This window comes from Erinaceus europaeus, chromosome 7 (genome assembly GCF_950295315.1).
Source record: "Erinaceus europaeus chromosome 7, mEriEur2.1, whole genome shotgun sequence".
Lineage (NCBI taxonomy): Eukaryota > Metazoa > Chordata > Mammalia > Eulipotyphla > Erinaceidae > Erinaceus > Erinaceus europaeus.
Genome location: NC_080168.1, coordinates 72,212,347 through 72,231,535, shown reverse-complemented (window position 1 = coordinate 72,231,535; position 19,189 = coordinate 72,212,347). Strand labels below are relative to the sequence as shown.

Below are 19,189 nucleotides of genomic sequence, written 5' to 3'. Positions count from 1 at the left end.
TTGTTTTTTGGAAGTTTTTTTGTTTTGTTGTAGTTGTAGTTGTTATTGGTAGTTTTTTTGTTTTGTTGTAGTTGTTATTGGTGCTATTCAGTATTAACTTCACAGTTATACTTTTGTAGATACGCTTTGTGCTTTTGTATTTAATCTACTTTATTAACTTTTTCTGCTAATTAAAATTAAAACAATTCTTAGGCCACTTGAGTTTTATTTATTTTGTTTTTATTATGTTTTATTTATTTTTTAATTCTGATAGAGACAGAATGAAACAGGGAAAGAGATGGAGACTCCTTCAACCTGCTCCACCGTGTGTGAAGCTTCTTCCCTGCAGGTGGGGACTGGGGGCTTGAACCTGGGTCCTCATGCATGGTAACTTGTGCACTTTATTGGTTGCACCACTGCCTTACGTGTGTGTGTGTGTGTGTGTGTGTGTGTGTGTGTGTGTGTGTGTGTGTGTGTGAAAGAGAGAGAAAGAGAGAGAAAGAAGTACAGAGTTCAGAGAAAGATGCTCCAAAGCACTGTCCAGCTCTGGCTAGGGTGGTGCTGTGGATTGAATCTAGGATCTCAGAGGCTGTAGACATGCAAGTCCTGCTCACTAATGTTGAACTATCTCGTGAACTCTTAGACCACTTTAGGAAGCAATATGTTTAGTGGCCCAGGAGGTGGTGTAGTGGATAAAATACTGGACTGTCAAGCATGAGGTCCCGAGCTCAATCACCAGTAGCACATGTACCAGAGTGATGTCTGGTGTGTCTTAGCTCTCTCTCTCTGCCTATCTTCTTCATGAACAAATAAATAATAAGCTATACATTTTTTTTAAATTTATTTCTTTATTTTCCCTTTTGTTGCCCTTGTTGTTTTAAGCTATCACTTCAGATTATCCATGGGTCTGATTGTCAGAGTCTTTTGTTTTTCTCTTCTATTCACACTTCAGTCTTCAGTTACTGCATTTTAGTAATTCTTGATGGTAAACAAGAATAAAGAGATCAAAGGATCTTATATATCAAACCTTGGGTGGGGGGTAGATAGCATAGTGGTTAATGGTTATTATGTAAAGAGACTCATGCCTGAGGCTCCAAAGTCCTAGGTTCAGGTTCAGCCCCCCACACCACTGTAAGCCAGAGTTCAGCAGTGCTTTGGTAAAACAAATCCTTTATTGACAGCAGTTTAGAGAAAGATTTGATGGTAGACTGTTATGGGCTGTTATTAAGAATAACGCATACATTTGATTTAAGTTTTTTTTCTTTTACTTGTCTATTTATATTTAATCTCTTACCCTACAATTAGTTGAATTGACTTTATCTATTAGTCTTTTACTTTTCCATATATTTTTCTTTTTATTTTTTAGAGAGACAGATAAGACTGACTCACTCTCTCTCTCTCTTTGTGTGTGTGTTGTTTTGTTGTTGTTGTGTGTGTGTTTGTGTGTGTAAAACACAATACAGAAACTTCCTTCAGTGGAATTGAGGCTGAACTTGAACCTGGACTGTGCTCATGGCAAAGCAGTACACTATTCAAGTGAGCTATTTCATTAGCCCTCCAACACCTTTCATTTATAGTTATTATTTGTAAATGGAGCCAACTCCATCTCAGGCATCTTGCTGTTGCCTTTTCAGTTTTTATTTTTTATTAGAAATTATCACATTTAGTACATTGCAGAAATTCTTGAACTTATAACTTATATAGTGAAATGTTCTCAACAGTAATAAATCCTTACATATTAAAGTCTTTATCTTTTCTTATTTTTTATTTTCCCTTTTGTTGCTCTTGTTTTTTATTGTTGTAGTTATTGTTGTTGTTGTTATTGATGTCGTCGTTGTTAGATAGGACAAAGAGAAATGGAGAGAGGAGGGGGAGAAAGATAGACACCTGCAGACCTGCTTCAATGCCTGTGAAGCAAACCCCCTGCAAGTGGGGAGCCAGGGGCTCGAACTGGGATCCTTACACTAGTCCTTGGCGCTTTGCACCACCTGTGCTTAACCCGCTGAGCTACTGCCCGACTCCCCTAAAGTCTTTGTCTTAAGAACTGACCTTTGCTCCCTTCTCTTCATACTATTTGAATTTCAACCACATGTTAAAAAATATTTAGAAAACTTTTAGATGTCTAAAACAATACTAAGGTCTCAGATTATTTCTTTAAGATTTATTTATTACATGTGAGAGTTTCACCCGAGACAGAGAGCACTACTACCCTCCTACATGCAGTGCCTGGAATTGAACTGGGAACCTCAGGCATGGAATCTCAATGCTCTCTCAATTAAGGCATTTCCCTACTGAGGGCCCAGTTTTGATCATTTGTAGTGGTTGTTAATAGTAATGACAATGTTAGTAACAATAATAATAGCAACAACACAGCACTTACACTGTGTTACCAAATATTAGGCTGGCACTTTATATGAATCATGATGGGAAAGTGAGGCTTACGTAAACTAATAACTATCCTAGTTCACCAGTTAGTAATGGCTGAGCCAGGTAGCTGCAGCCTTAAACATTATGGTAAGTTATATTTTGCTTTGGGCTGGAGTTTGATATCCATTTAGAAGAATGGAAATTTAAGTCTTTTAAATTTATACTAAAAAAAAAAAGTAAAAAGTAAATTTAGGGGGTAGATAGCATAATGGTTTTGCAAATAGGCTCTCATGCCTGAGGCTTTGAAGTCCCAGGTTCAATCCCCCGCACCACCATAAGCCAGAGCTGAGCAGTGCTCTGGTTTGAAAAAAAAAAAAAGAAAAAAGAAATTTATGCTGTAGTGGCTACACCTTTAGTAAATATAGATTGTAGCTTTGAAATTACTAAGAAATTGCTTTTTTTCTTTTTTTCTTTTTCTTTTTTTTTTTTTTTTTTACAAAAGGAAATCCATCCAGGGCCTGGGCAGTGAGGAACCCAGTTGAGCACACGTTACAATGCACAAGGACCCAGATTCAAACCCCCAGCCCCCACCTGCAGGGGGAAAACTTCATGAGTGGTGAAACAAATCTTTTTCCCTCTCCCTTACTCTAGCTCCCCCCTCCTTCTTAATTTCTCTCCATCTTTATCCAAATAAATAAAATATTAACAAGATAAGTTCAAATTAGAGACTCTCCCCTCACTCTCTAGTTCTTTTGCTAGTGTTAAACTTTACATTTCTAGAATAAGTGCCATCTCCCTCTTTCCCTAAAACATGCTTTCTGTCTCACAGAAATACAACTGTTTAATTTATTGGTTTTTGTTACCTTCAAAATATGGGCTTTTTGATTGAAATCTTCCTAATAGGTAATTCTCACTTTCCTTCCTTTTAATAAGATAAATTTGCTGCAACTTTCCCAAGAAGTCTTGTGTCAATAAAAATAAACTATTCCAAATAATAATAATATAAAGGTGATTCCTGATCAAAGAATATTGGCTCTGTTGTCCTTTTCAGTTTGCTAAGTCTCTAGCTAAAACCAACTTGCAGCCATCTTGATGTAAAACTACTGATTATGGTCTGAATGAGGATGATTTCTCATAGACTATTCCTAACTAGTCCCTAGTAATATGGGAGTCTAGAGAAAGAGAGGGAGAGAAAATAAGGAGAGAGAACACAGTACTCCTCATGAAGCTTTCCTTGTGCATAGTACTCCTGTATGGTTTTTTGAGACTTGGACCCAGGTCCTAATATTTGGGAGATGCTTTTTTAAGGGGGCCAAGCTGTGACACACCTGCTTAAGCACACACATTACAGTGCACAAGGACCCAAATTCAAGCCCCGGATCCCCACCTGCAGGGGCAAAACTTCATGAGTGGTGAAGCAGGACTGCAGATGTCTCTCTGTCTCTTTCCCTCTCTATCTTCCCCTCCCCTCAATTTCTCTCTGTCTCTATCCAGTAATAAAATAAAAGTAAGGGAGTCGGGCGGTAGCGCAGCGGGTTAAGTGCAGGTGGCACAAGCGCAAAGACCAGCATGAGGATCCCGGTTCAAGCCCCCAGCTCCCCACCTGCAGGGGAGTCACTTCACAGGCGGTGAAGCAGGTCTGTAGGTGTCTGTCTTTCTCTCCCCCTCTCTGTCTTCCCCTCCTCTCTCCATTTCTCTCTGTCCTATCCAACATCAATAACACCAATGACTACAACAATAAAACAACAAGGGCAACAAAAGGGAATAAATAAATAAATATTTTTAAAAAAATAAATAAAAATAAAATTTAAAAACATAAATTAAGTTGTAGGTACAAATACCATTTGAGTCTTTTTAAAAAATATTATTTACTTTTTGTGCCCTTGTTGTTTTTATTGTTGTTGTAGTTATTATTGTTGTTGATGTCATTGTTGGATAGGATTGAGAGAAATGGAGAGAGGAGGGGAAGACAGAGAGGGGAAGAGAAAGATAGACACCTGCAGACCTACTTCACCGATTGTGAAGCGACTCCCCTGCAGGTGGGGACTCGAACTGGGATCCTTGCTCCAGTTCTTTTGCTTTGTGCCACATGTGCTTAACCCGCTGCACTGCTGCCCATTTTGAGTCTTTTTAAAATCAAACTCAATTTCCTCCATCCAGTCAACTTTCTTTTTTTTTTTAATGTAGCCTTTTTATTTATTTTTCTTTTTTTGTTGCCCTCATTTATTGTTGTTGTTATTTTTGTTGTTGCTGTCGTTGTTATTCAAGGCCCCAGCTCTACAATTCAAAACCAAAAAAATCTTAGTCCATTAGACTTTTACCTGAAAGACAGAAGAAACACTTTCCTACAATTCCTCAATATACATTTCCTGCCCAAATCTTTCTCATCAGTTCTTAACCCTGCCATGAGATTATCTATCCATCTTCACCTAGATGACAAATAAGCTGCTAATCAAAGTGCTCACAACCAACCAGCCTGTTCTCATTAGTGATACCGGTCACTCACCTGGGTGTTGTTTTTTTTCAAGGAGAGAAATTGAGAGGGGGAGGGGAAGATAGAAAGAGAGAAATAGACACCTACAGACCTGCTTCACTACTTGTGAAGTGGACACCCTCCCCCTGCCCCCCCCCTTCAGGTGGAGAGCTGGTGGCTTGGACCGGGACCCTTGTGCTTCATACTATGTGTACTTAACCTGGTGCATCACCACCCAACTCCCACTCACCCAGGTTCTAAAAGTAGTCATCTTACCTACATCAGATCAGTCACTAAGTGCTGTGCACTGGAATCAGCGTTCTCTAGCTTCTGCTCAGTTCTTCACCTCCCTATCTCAGAATCATGACCAGTTCAAGCCACCGGCTCTCCACCTGAAGGGGGAGGGGGGGTCACTTAACAAGTAGTGAAGTAGGTCTGCAGGTGTCTATTTTTCTCTCTTTAAAAAATTTTTTTTAAAGATTTTATTTCTTAATATTTATTTTTATTTATTTTCCCTTTTGTTACCCTTGTTTTATTGTTGTAGTTATTGTTGTTACTGATTTCGTCGTTGTTGGAGAGAAATGGAGAGACGAGGGGAAGACAGAGGGGGAGAGAAAGATAGACACCTGCAGACCTGCTTCACTGCTTGTGAAGCGACTCCTCTGCAGTATCCTTAAGCCGATCCTTGCGCTTTGCACCATGTGCACTTAACCCGCTGTGCTACCGCCCCACTCCCTTTCTCTCTTTCTATCTCCCCCCCCCTTGTCCACCCCTCTCAATTTCTCTCTATCCTAGCAAAAAAAAAAAAAAAGAACCCAGGTGAGTGACAGGTATCACTAATGAGAACAGGCTGGTTGGTTGTGAGCACTTCGATTAGCAGTTTATTTGTCATCCAGGTGAAGATGGCTAATCTCATAGCAGGCTTAAGAATTGTTGAGAAAGATTTGGGCAGGAAATGTATGTTGAGGAATTGTAGGAAAGTGTTTCTTCTCTCTTTCAGGTAAAAGTCTAACGAACTAAGATTTTTGTTTTGTTTTGAATTGTAGAGCTGGGGCCTTGATCACTGCTCCAGCCTGCTTTTTCACTGGGGGGGAGGGGACACCAGCATAGAGTTTCCTCCAGTGTGCTGACACATGGTGCTAGCATAAACCTTGGTCCTGTCCAGTGAGCTCTCTCTGCCCTATAATTTTGTTAGAAATTTTTTCTGAAGTAGCATTGGGCATTACCATAACCTTTCTTTTTATTTAGTTATTTATTTTGCCTCCAGGGTTATTACCAGGACTCGGGTACCTACACTGTCAGTGCACTGCTCCTGGAGGATATTTTTTCCCTTTTGTTTCCTTTGTTGTTTTATCGTTGTGGTTGTTATTGCTGTTGTTGCATAGAACAGAGAGAAATTGAGAGAGGAGGGGAAGACAGAGGAGGAGAGAAATATAGGCACCTGCAGATCGGCTTCACTGCCTGTGAAGTGACCCCCTGCAGATGGGGAGCCGGGGGCTCGAGCTGGGATCCTTACTCTAGTTCTTGTGTTTTGTACTGTGTGCTTAACCCGCTGCGCTACTGCCCAGCCCCTAATTGATTTATTTTAAAGAGTATTTTATTTGTTTTTGATAGAAACAAGTTGAAAGGGAAGGGGGAGGAGCCAGATGGTGGCACACCAGGTTGAGCACGTGCATTTCAGTGTGCAAGGACCTAAGGACCCCGGTTCAAGTCCCAGGCCCCCACCTTCAGGGGGAAAGCTTTCAAGTGGTGTAGTTGTTGCAGGTGTCTCTCTGCCTCTCTTCTTCTCTATCACCCCCTTCCCTCTTGATTTCTGGCTGTTTCTATCAAACAAAATAAATATAATAAAAAAATTAAATAAAAAAAAAAGAAAGGGAAGGGGGAGAGAAAGAGACTCCTGCAGCATTGCTTATGAGTCTGCATCCTGCAGATAGGGGCCTTAGGCTTGAACTGGGGTCCTTGCATGCTGTAATATGTATGCTCAACCAGTTATCTCGATGCTCAGCCTCACCATGACCTTTTCTGCTATAGTCTTGGTATCAGCTTCACCTAGGAATGGGATTTAGGAGCTAAGATGTGTTTTTTGTTACTTAGGTGTTGTCATTCTAGGCCCCTGATGGAGCTAAGGGGTGGGGGGGATACTTGTTTGTTCAAAATAAAAAATTTCTTTTGAGATTCTGTCACAACCACATGGTCTTTTGCAACCAGATTTCTATCTCATTATTATTATTATCACATCTTTATATATTTGTTGGATATAGACAGTCAAAATTCAAGAGGGTAGGGGCAGATAGAGAGGGAGAGTGAAAGAGAGACATCTGCAGCCCTGATTCTTCAATCACAAAGCTTTCCACCTGTAGGTGGGGACCAGGGACTTGAACCTGGATCCTTGTGGACTAGCATGTACGCTCATCTAGGTGTGCTACCACAAAGCCCCCTCTTTTTTTTTTTTTTCTATCCTGAGTGTGGACTCTTTCTGAAATTCAGAAAGAAAGAAAGAAAGCAAGAAGGAAGGAAGGAGAAAAGAAAAAGAAATCAGTCTTCGCCCAAACCACCCTGAACATGTCTGATCTCGGAAGCTAAGCAGGGTGGAGCCTGGTTAGTACCTGGATGGGAAAAAAAGAAATCAGTTTCAGCTCTGCAGCACATAGTATATATATTCCAGAGGTTTTATATATATATATATATATATATATATATTTTTTTTTTTTTTTTTTTTTTTTTCCCCTACCTCCGGGGTCATTGCTGGGGCTCGGTGCCTGCGCTACGAATCCACTGCTCCTAGAGGCCATTTTTCCCATTTTTGTTGCCCTTGTTGTTGTCATTATTATTATTGTTGTTCTTGCTGTTGTTGGATAGAACAGAGAGAAATCAAGAGAGGGGGAGAGAAAGACAGACACCTGCAGACCTGCTTCACCTCCCGTGAAGCGACCCCCACCACCCCTACAGGTGGGGAGCCAGGGGCTTGAACAGGGATCCTTATGCAGGTCCTTGTGCTTTGCACCTTGTGCGCTTAACCCTCTGCACTACTGCCCGGCCCCCTATTCCCCCATTTTAATTGGCTAGAACAGAGAGAAATTGAAAGAGATGGGGAATAGAGAGAGGGAGAAAGATATATACCTGCAGACCTGCTTTACCTCATGTAAAATGCCCTCCCCTGCAGGTGGGGAGTCAGGGACTTGAACCAGTATCCTTTCTCGGGTCCTTACACTTCATAGTATGTGCGCTTAACCTGGTGCTCCACCACCCAGCCCCCTCCAGAGGGAGTATTCTCAAAGTAATTGAATTATTCCTTCTTTTTCTATCTCAGCAGTGATTATCAATTTCATAAACAGGTTTGTTTTTTATCTATAAGTCTCCACAGTTGTTTGTGTCTTCAGTTGACTTTTTTTTTTTAAGAATTTATTTTTATTTTATTTTATTCATGAGAAAGATAGGAGGAGAGAAAGAACCAGACATCACTCTGGTACATGTGCTGCTGGGGGTCGAACTCAGGACCTCATGGTTAAGAATCCAATGCTTTATCCACTGCGCCACCTCCCAGACCACTTTTCAGTTGACTTTAAGCAAAATAAAATAGAATGAAACCAGTTTCACCACAGGCCAGTCAAAATTTTCCCATAGCATAATTTTGAACACACACACATAATCCTGAACTTTTAAATAGAGACATAAACATTTCTAATATGAAACAATGATTCATTATCCAACTCACTGTTCCAGTCCAAGGTCAAGAATTGACTGGAGCCTTTCCACAAGTTTGGGGTGCAAGGCGGACCCTGGTACTGGACAAGCTGCTCAGCCATCACAGAGAAGCAAATACACCCACTCACAGGCCAGGTGAGACAAGCCTGTGAACTCCCGTACAACATGTGCAGCTTCTCAGTGTGGAGGGAGGCCGGGAGAACTTGGAGAAAACCCACATTGGAAAATGTGCCAATTCCACAGACATTGACCCTGACCAGGAACTGATTTTTCTTTCCTTGTCAGTGTTAACAAAAAGCCATTACCGGAGGACCTGCTGGATTCTCTATCCCACTGCTGCTTTGAAGTACTGTGCATTTACTCCCAAGTCACATCTAGGAAAAGGAGTTAGCAAGCATATTAAACTTGCAGTATTTTATCACCACTGTCCAAAAATTTAGTCACTACGTACTGTGGATCCATGAAATTTGTCAGTAAAAGAATTGCTAATATCATTTTCCAGTGCAGAAATAATTGATAACTTAAGGACTCGAGCCTGGTCTTAGAAAGCCCAGAAGAACTTGTACCAATTTATACTCCTAGAGGAGGATTATAAATGGTCAACCGCCAGCCATTGGGTTGCTTGCCTTTTATTAGTTTGAAGATATTCAAAGGAATTCCAAAACAACTTATTTCAGCTAAGAGCAGAACAATTTGTTGAGGGGAACAAGTGGAACAGGGACATTTACAAAGGGCTGTACCACTGATAAGGGGAAGCAAGCCCTAAAATCTTCTCTAACTAACATTCTTTATTGTAAGGTCTCGCCTAACTAGCAATCCTAATGGAAGCTCAGCAGGTTGATTGCTGCAGTGGTCAACATTTCACATACCCCCTCCATCACATCAGGTATCAAATTAGCTGTGGCTTGGAGCTTTGGCATCCTGACATCTTTCAGTGTTTGAGGAGTTACAGACCTTTGCTGGTTGTGTAGAGTAATCGGACCATGGGTTGTACAAGTCCGTGCAAACACAAGCCTGGCATGCCAAGGTATCTTGCCTACATGTTTTCCCACAAGCTGCCGCTTAACTGGTATCTCAGGCATAATATACTATACTGGTAGGATGTCATCCATCTTTAAATAGCTTAAGCATTTGCATCATTTATAACATTTTTAATGTAATATATATTTAAATATTCACTTACAGTATACTGTACACTAAAAGTGGAATAAATTATACTAGGGCTGCATAATAAAGTACAAGCATACAGATGAAAAATATTAGTGTCCACCAACTGTAGGAACAAGACTGAAGCAGAGGGAATGCAAGGTGACATGCTTCAGGCTGAGCCCTTGCACTGCCATTTTCCGTGAGCCAAGTTCTTGCCACAGTACCAACTCCTCAGAGATCTGGTTACACCTCCTAGTGGTAGACAAATAAGTCCCTAATTGAGGACTAGTTGTACATAGTCCCTTCTAAACATCATTTGGCCTCAATTCTGGAAATACATATATACTAGGTTGTCTTTGCATTGAACTTTGTCAGGTCTTTTCTAGTTATCCAGCACCATTCTTTATGACAGTGATTATCAGTGTAGCATGTCCTCATATAAGGTCTTAGAGGTACAATCTGAGCACATGTGCTGTTGAGTGGGCCCAGTGCTGAGCTTTGGGAGCCTATTCTGTTGCACACTTGAGCTGCAGAACCTCTAGTGGGAGGGCGGCTCCTGAGCAAATTCCCAGCGTTCTCATACTTCTTAACAGTTTATTGGCTGCCAGTTTGCCTGGGTTTAAATTCTTTGTTTCACAGGTTTGGTTTTGTTTTTTAAGCTTAACATGTTATTCCATTGTCTTCTGACTTAAGACATTCTCTAAAGACCAATTTGAGTGCCTTTCTTTTTCATCTGACACCTCAAAGTTTTGTTTGGTGTTCTCTGCTATTCTGTGGGCATGTCTTTCTGGAATACTTTTACTATTTTTAGGATGGTTCCTTAGTCTCATCTCTTGAGATAACTGGTAAGAAACTCCATTCTAATAATTTTCTGTGGCTTATTTGTATGTGAAATTGCTTTTCCTGATAGCAGAGGGGAATAGGACAATTTTTTGCTTGAGGTCTGAGAGTAACCTCTTCTTTATTATTTTTAGGTAAGGTTCAATAGGGGGCTGGGGCGGTGGTGCATGGTTTAAGCACACATACTACGAAGAGCAAGGACTTGCTTAAGAATCTGGGTTCAAGCTCCCACTCCTTACCTGAAGGGGGGACACTTCACAAGCAGTGAAGCAGGTCTGCAGGTATCTTTCTTCTCCCCTCTCTATCTCCCTCTCCCGCTTCAGTCTGTCTCTGTCCTATTTAATGAAATGGAAAAGGTGACCTGAGAAGCAGTGGATTCGCAGTGCCAACACCAAGTCCCAGCAATAACCCTGAAGGTAAAAAGAAAAAGAAAGGTTCAATAATCTGGTTTTATGCTTAATGAGATTTATTTTTTTTCTGGTCCTACTGCACTATCTCCACCCCTGTTTACCTCTGAATTTTCTTTTTTCTTTTCTTTTTTTTTTGCCTCCAAGGTTGTTGCTGGGGCTCAGTGATGGCACTATGAATCCATTGTCCTGGAGGCCATTATTTCCTTTTTTTTTTTTTAATTTGTTCCCTTTTGCTGCCCTTGTTTTTTTATTGTTGTAGTTATTATTGTTGTTGTTACTGATGTCGCTGTTGGATAGGACAGAGAGAAATGGAGAGAGGAGGGGAAGACAGAGAAGGGGAGAGAAAGATAGACACCTGCAGACCTGCTTCACCGCTTGTGAAGCGACTCCCCTGCAGGTGGGGAGCGGGGCCTCAAACTGGGATCCTTATGCCAGTCATTGCGCTTTGCGACACCTGTCTTTTTTTTTTCTCTTTTTTTTAAAGGACAGAGAAATTGAGAGGGGGAGAAAAAGACACCTGCAGACCTGCTTCACCACTAGTGAATTGCAGGTGGGAAATGGGTTTGAACCGGCATTTCTTGCCGCAAGTCCTTATGCTTTTTTATTTTTTCAATTTCTTTATTGGGGGATTAATGGTTTACAGTCAACAGTAAAATACAATAGTTTGTACATGCATAACATTTCCACGTAACAATACAACTCCCACTTAGGTCCTCCTATGCCATCATGTTTCAGGACCTGAGCCCTTCCCTTCCCCCCCCCTTCTCCACTCCACCCCAGAGTCTTTTACTTTGGTGCAATAGTCCTTCTTACTATGTGTGCTTAACCTGGTGCATTACCGCCTGCACCTCCTCCCCGAATTTTCTCTTTTCTTTGTTTCTGTTTTCCCTGTTCTACATTTGAAATCTAATTTTCATAGCATCGACTCTTCACTGGTTCCTCGTGAGAACGGGCCCAGGAGGTGGTGCAGTGTGGCTTGAGCAGTACATTTACAAGCAGGAGGTCCCAGATTGGATCACTGGCATCAAATATGCCAGATACTGTGCTGTGTCCCTCTCTCTCTCTCTCTCTCTCTCTCTTCTTTCTTTCTTTCTTTTTTCTTTTTTAACCAGCTCACTGTTCAGCTCTGGTTTATGGTGCTATAGGAGATTGAACCTAGGACTCTATTTACATAACCATTATGCTGTCTACCCCCCCTCCCTTTCTTCCTCCACCCCCCCCCCACCCTCCCTCTCTATTTCTCCCTCCATATTAACAAAGAACTTTACAAAGAACTTAACAAAGAACTAACTGGGGGGGGGGGGCCGGGAGTTGGTGGTCAGTGAAATAGCTTATATGGACAGTGCAAGTTTTGCCATGTGTGTAACCCATGCTGGAGCCCAGAACCCACCACATTGAAGGAAGCTCCAGTGTTGTGATCTCTTTCATTCTGCTTCTCTGTCTAAAAAAATGAGTTAGCAGAGCTTGCGGTGCACCTCTCACAACATGTACCCACCACCCCAGTGCATGACTTCTCTTTGTCAGTTGACTCTCGGTGTCCTAGTGTTTCTTCCTGCTGCCATCTTCTGCTTCTTCCTCACAGCTTTCGGTGGTTCATCCCCACTATGCTGTGTTTTGGGCTCCTACGTGTATTTTGCCACCTCATTTTGTTGCCAATGAATTTTGTTTGTTTGTTTGTTTGTTTTGTTTTTTGCCTCCAGGATTATCGCCGGGGCTCCGTGCCTGCACTATGAATCCACTGCTCCTGGAAGCCATTTATTCTCATTTTTGTTGCCCTTGTTGTTATCGTTGTCATTGCTGCCATTGTTGGATAGTACAGAGAGAAATCAAGAGAAGAGGGGAAGACACCTGCAGACCTGCTTCACCGCTTGTGAAGCGACACCTTCCCCCCTGCAGGTGGGGAGCCAGGAGCTCAAGCCGGGATCCTTATGCCAGTACTTGTGCTTCACTCCATGTACCCCCTGCACTAATGCCCAGCCCCCTGTCTGAGTTTTTTTTGTCTTCTAGTTAAGCAATTCAGTGAGATTACTTTCTTAGGCATTGTAGGACACACTTTTTAAAGTAAACTTGTCTTGGGACTGGCTGGTGGGCCACCTGGTTGAATGCACATGCTACAATGTGGAAGAACCTGGGTTCAAGCTCCTGGTTCCCATCTGCAGGGGGAAAGCTTCACAAGTGAAGAAGCAGTGCTACAGGTGTCTCTTGTCACCCTCTCTCCCCTTTCCCTCTCGATTTCTGGCTGTCTCTAGCCAATAAATAAAGGTAATAATAATAATAAAGTACACTTGTCTTTTCTTTTTCTCACCCTCAGGTCACTGAGAAGATGAATATGGGAGGGAGTGACAGTACTTTGTGTGGGCCAGGAGAGGGCTCACCTGGTAAAGCACATACATACTTAAGGTCCTGGGTTCAAGCCCCTGGCCACCACATAAGAGCATCATGCAGAGGGGAGAGTGGTGAAGCAGTGTTGTAGTGTCTCTTCTTTTTGTCTGTCTCCCTTTTACACTCTATCTGGAGAAAGAAAAGGTAGTTCTGACAGAGTTATAGAAGCATACAGTCACAAAGCACCACTGAAATCCTAGTGGCAAGAAAAAAAAGAAAGGGACCAGGTGGTGGTGCACCTGGTTAAACACATACATTATAGTGCACAAGGACCCAAGTTCAAGCCCCTGGTCCCCACCTGGAAGGGGAAAAGTTTGAGAGTGGTGAAGCAGTACTATGAGTGTTTATCTCTCTCCCTCTCCTCTCTCAATTTCTCCTTGTCTCTATCCAGTAGTAAATAAATAATATTTTAAAAAAGAAAAAATACTTATGCACAGTGCCTTTCTTAATATTTAAATAAGAGGTTTTATGATACTTTCTCATCTCTATACATTGTAGACAGTGTGTAAAGCCTGATTCCCTGTAAATCTAGATAGTGGTATGGGAGGCTGGCTCTCCTCCAGAAAACAAATGTTACAACAAAATAGTTCAATGAATTTCATCAGAAAATATCTGGGATTTTTGGTCAAGAAAGAAACAACACTATCTGAACTTTTTTTTTCCTCTCAAGATTCTGTTTATTTACACAAGGACTAGCATCACTCTGGCACGTGGGATGTCAGGGATCTAACTTGGCACCTAATGCTTCCAAGTTCAGCACTCTACTCACTGCGCCACCGCCTGGTCCCTTTATATGATGTTTTTGTATCTATACAAATGCCTTGTTTTCTTTTTTTTTTTTCCCCCTCTTAGGATTTTGGATTATATTTGAAAGTCTGTTAGTCTGGTGTGCAGTCTTCCTCAGTCCTCAGATAACTGAAATGTAATGGTAAATTGAAGGGTACTTTGTGATCAAAAGTCTTTAAAAAAAGATCTTTAGATTGGTAGCTTTGGGTTAGGGAAGGCAATCAAGAAAAGTATATACAAATTGCTTCCTTGGTCTTACTGGAAAATTTAAATTCAGGTCATAGCTAATCCTCCATAGGATAGTTACTGTCTACTTCTGTCTTAGGTACCTTAAGCACCACCAATGTTCTATCCTTCTGTGTGTGTTTATTTGTGTTATTGTTGATACTCATCACCAAGACCTTTTTTTAAAACATACTTTCAATTTAGGTAAGTAGTTTATTTTTATTTTTATTGCCACCAGGGTTATCACTGGGGCTCCCAGGAGCCTTTTTTTTTTTCTTTGATAAATCAGAAAGAAATTGAGAGGGCAGGTAGAAATAGAGAAGAGAGATAGATGCCTGCAGACCTACTTCACCACTTCTTTTTAAAAATCTTTTATTTATTGGATAGAGACAGCCAGAAATTGAGAGGGTGGGGGAGATAGAGAAGGAGAGATACAGAGAGACACCTATAACACTGCCTCACCACTTGTGAAGCTTCCCCCTGTAGGTGAGGACCAGGGGATCCAACCCAGGCCCTTGCACATTATAATGTGCGCCCAACCAGGTGCATCGCCACCCAGCCCCAGCCAATTGTGAAGCTTCCCCCTGCAAGTAGGGAACAGGGACTTGAAATCAGGTCCTTGTGCATGATAATGTGTACACTCAACTGAGTGAGCCACTGCCCAGCCCCTAGGTAAGTCATTTTTAAAAAGCTGAGAAACCTGCTTGAAAAAAAACAAGTTTGTATCAGATTTCATGAGTTGCACTTTTCATTACCTTGTAAATTGCTGTTAGAAAAGTACTTAAATATTCTTTATATTTTATAGAGACTATCTTTAAATAATGACATATTTGAAGCAAACTCTGACAGTGATCAGCAAAGTGAAGCAAAAGAAGATACTTCTCCAAAGAAGAAAAAGAAAAAATTAAGGAGTAGAGAAGAGAAGAGTCCAGATGAGCTGAAGAAGAAAAAGGCAAAGACTGGGAAGCTGAAAGAGAAGTCCAAACCAGAGTTGGAAGGCTCTGAAAGCTTAGTTTGTGATTTAAGGACAAAGAAAAGAATCTTGGAAGCCAAAGAAGAATTGAAGGAGTCAAAAAAGCCCAGAAAGGATGATATGAAAGAAACTAAGGAATTAAAGAAACTGAAGAGGATTGAACTACGAGATTTAAAGGCTAAAATAAGAGAAGACGCTAAAGAAAACAAAAAGACAAAAAAAGAGAAATGTGCAGACTCTCAGTTGGAATCCGAATCAAGTGTATTTACCGAGTCATCTTTTCAAGAAGAGGATGGTGAGGACTTATTTTCTGACCATCAGGAAGAGAGACAGAAGAGTAAAGGTGTGAAGGATAAAGCCTGGCCAGACACAGTGCCAGACACTGGGGCTGATGAACAACTGGATGGCTCTGGGAGTGCTGATGAGGACGCCGACATCAAAAACAAGAGGAAGAAGAAGAAGCCCAGGAAGATGGAGGAGCTGAGAGAGAACAGTAAGCCAGAAAACAGGTGCCTCTTCTCAGAGAAGAAAAGTATACACAGGAAACAGAAGAACCAAGACAGAGGCAAAGGAGCCCCAGAGTCAGATAAGTTGAGCCCTGCATTTGTCCAAACACAGAAAAGTTCAAGATTGGCCGGGGAAGAAAGAGGCCTCAGGCCTGCGGAATCCACTGGAGAGGTGAGTACCAGGGGTTCAGAGGGTTTGGTTGGAGGACAGTAGGTGCAATCGTAAAGGATATTCAACTGTTCAGTATCAACCAACAGGTACTCTTTGGTGAAGAAGCTTCATTCATTCACAGATAGTAAAAAGGAAATAGTAAAAAGGTTAAGACTCTTAGGAATGGATTTTCTGGGGCTCAGGAGACAAGTTATGGGGAAAAAAAAGGTTTTCTATTGTTAAGGAGTTACTTAAATACTGTGACTAGTAGCAGACAATTATAATGGCTTAGTTATTAGTTATAAATGCTAAAGACCATCTAACTTTTAGAACTTTTCAGCTTCTTTTTAATAGTCAGACTTCTTTTCAACTATATATTTTAAAAATTGAAATCTAATTGTGAAAAAAGTTAATGTGTCTTCTGATATCTCTAGGTTGCCTGAAGTAAAGCTTATCACTTTATTTATCTTTAAATCTATTTATTTATTTATTATTGGATAGAGACAGAAATTGAGAGGGGAAAGGGAGATAGAGACAGAAAGACACCTGCAGCCCTGCTTCACCACTCATGCAGGTAGGGACCAGGGGCTTGAACCTGGGTTCTTGTGCACTGTGATGCATGAGCTTAACCAGGTGCACCACTTGATCACTTCAGTTTATATTAGTTTATAGCCGCTCACTTGATCAGTTTATATTAGTTTTTCACATGCTATTGATGTTTTTCTATTGTTTTAATGGTATACTGTGTTTTATTAAAATGCTATCAGACTACATTAGCGGTTTAGGCCTTAAGTATTCATCCATTCATTTATGTGTGGTGTTGGGAGCAGCCCTAGGCCCTTGAATGCATTCCATACCTGAGCTGAGCTGCCTTGCAAGGCCCAGTTTGTTTTTTTTTAATATTTATTTATTCCCTTTTATTGCTCTTGTTTTATTGTTGTAGTTATTATTGATGTTGTTGTTGGATAGAACAGAGAGGAATGGAGAGAGGAGAGGAAGACAGAGAAGGGGAGAGAAAGACACTTGCAGACCTGTTTCACCACTTGTAAAGTGACTCCGCTGCAGGTGGGGAGCCGGAGGCTTGAACCGGGATCCTAGCGCTTTGCGCCACCTGCACTTAGCCTGCCACATTACCGCCCTACTCCTGTTGGCCCAGTTTTAACCCTTGGTATTTTGAAGACATTGAGAGAGGGAGACGGCACAGCTTCACCATCCCTGGTGTTGTCATAGTGCTCCCATGTGGTGCCAGGGATTGAGCCAAGGGCCTTGTACATGGAAACTGTGCTTTATCTCTGGTCCATCTCCTCTTAATTCTTACATAGTATATTTAATAGTTCAAGCAATTATAATAAGATTATTCTATGTAGTTTTACAAAATAATACTTTTCATGTTAGGAAATTATTCATACATAAAGATATCAAGGACTATAAAAAAGGAAATTGCTTACTCCACTCCCATTTTTATGGATTTATCTTCAGGATTTATCAACAAAATTACTCAGGGAAAGTACTCCCTAGCAGGGAAGGAAACAGTCACAAAAATGTTGTATTAACTTGATGACTGTTATATATGAAAAGGTTAACTACATTAAAATATTAATATATTATTAAACACATTAAAATAATGTAATACAGAATTTGAAGTTTGAAGAAAGTGACAATAAAGAAAACTACGTACTGGGGGCCAGGCAGGGGCGCATCTGGTTAAGCGCACATAGTACAAAGCGCAAGGACCCATGGAAGGATCCCGGTTTGAGCCTCTGGCTTCTCACCTGCAGGGGTGAGAAGGTGGTGAAGCAGGTCTTCAGGTGTCTCTCTTTCTTTCTCTTTCTCTATCTCCTCCTCCCTTCTCAATTTCTTTCTGTCCTATCCAATTAAAAATGGGAAAAAATGACTACCAGGAATAGTGGATTCTTAGCAGGCAGCAATAACCCTGGAGGCAATAAATAAATAAAAGTTTAAAAATAATAAAAGAAAACTACATACCTATTAATATAATCTTAGAGAAATACATCTGTATGAGTTTTTTTTAATGTTTATTTATTATTGGACAGAGACAGAAATTGAGAAGAAAGGGGGAGCTAGACATCTGTAGCCCTACTTCACCACTCATGAAGTTTTCCCCCTTCAAGTGGGGACGAGGGGCTTAGTCATGTGCACCACCACCATCTGGCCCCATCTTTATAAGTTTTATTTACTCATTAATTTTGTTTTGTTACCAGGATTATCACTGAACTTTGGGGCTGCGCAATTCCACTTCTGGCAAACTCTTTTCTCTCTCGTTTAGGTAGGAAAGGAGAGAGAGAGAGAGAGAGGGCGTGCGCACATACACACAGCACTGCTCTACCACTTGTGAAGCTTCTCCCTTTCAGGTGCTCTTAATGTGCTCCTGTGTGGTACTCAGGGGCTCAAACCCAGGTCTTCATGAGTGGCGGAATATGCTCTCTAGCTGGTGAGCTAGCTCATCAGGAAAATAAATTTTAAACAACCAAATTAAAATAATCAGAAGGAGAATGTGGAGGAAAAAAAATATAAATCATGTCTGGTTAGTATTTGAATTTTTAAAATTTTTTCTTTATTGTTAACAAGTCATTTTTTCTTAAGATTGTATTTATTCATGAGAATGATAGGAGGAGAGAGAGAAAGAACCAGACATCACTCAGGTACATGTGCTGCCAGGGACCTCACGCTTGAGAGTCCAATACTTTATCCACTGTACCACCTCCTGGACCACATAATAAGTAAATTCTTAAAGGAGAGTGAAGAGATTGGTGCTGTTTTATGTGTTCTGATTGAGGGGTGGAGAGTCTTGAGGAAGCAGATGTGAAACGGTTTATAATCAGCATTTGTGACACAGTGCACGGTGGCAGTGTAGCCTCCAGAGCCTGTTTTCCAGAGTCCAGGTTATAGTGTTACTTCTGTATCTTCTTATTTTGGGTCTGATGTGCATCTTTTTTTTTAGGAGAAAGAGACCAAAAAATCAGAGCCAAAAGAAAAATCTCAGAAAAGAAATGATTTGGACAAGGAAGAAAAAGGACGAAAAGAGCCAAAAGGATTGAAGAGTGAGTGTGAACCCTAACATTTCACTGTTATTGCCATCTTTAAACAGAGACTCTAGGTGAAGATAAGAGTTTCTGCCTTACAGTGTCACACAACCTCAGTGTCTTCCACTCCACAAAGTTTACAACCTTGTGTGCTTTGTTTATTGTTTAATAAGGTTTGGGTTTTTTTTTTTTTTTTTTA

General features: G+C 41.0%; 1 protein-coding gene across 2 annotated transcripts in view; it reads left to right on the top strand.

Annotated features, from left to right (window-relative positions):
* The window catches only part of MPHOSPH8 (M-phase phosphoprotein 8), a 58,760-nt gene that overhangs the window by 11,608 nt on the left and 27,963 nt on the right, over window positions 1-19,189 (top strand). Inside the window, exons 3-5 of one of the 2 annotated variants that reach the window (XM_016190747.2) lie at window positions 254-328; window positions 15,122-15,967; window positions 18,909-19,008. In XM_016190747.2, the coding sequence (XP_016046233.1) occupies window positions 254-328; window positions 15,122-15,967; window positions 18,909-19,008 (1,021 nt within the window). The remainder of the gene's footprint in view (window positions 1-253; window positions 329-15,121; window positions 15,968-18,908; window positions 19,009-19,189) is intronic. The other variant, XM_016190748.2, reaches the window with a different exon arrangement.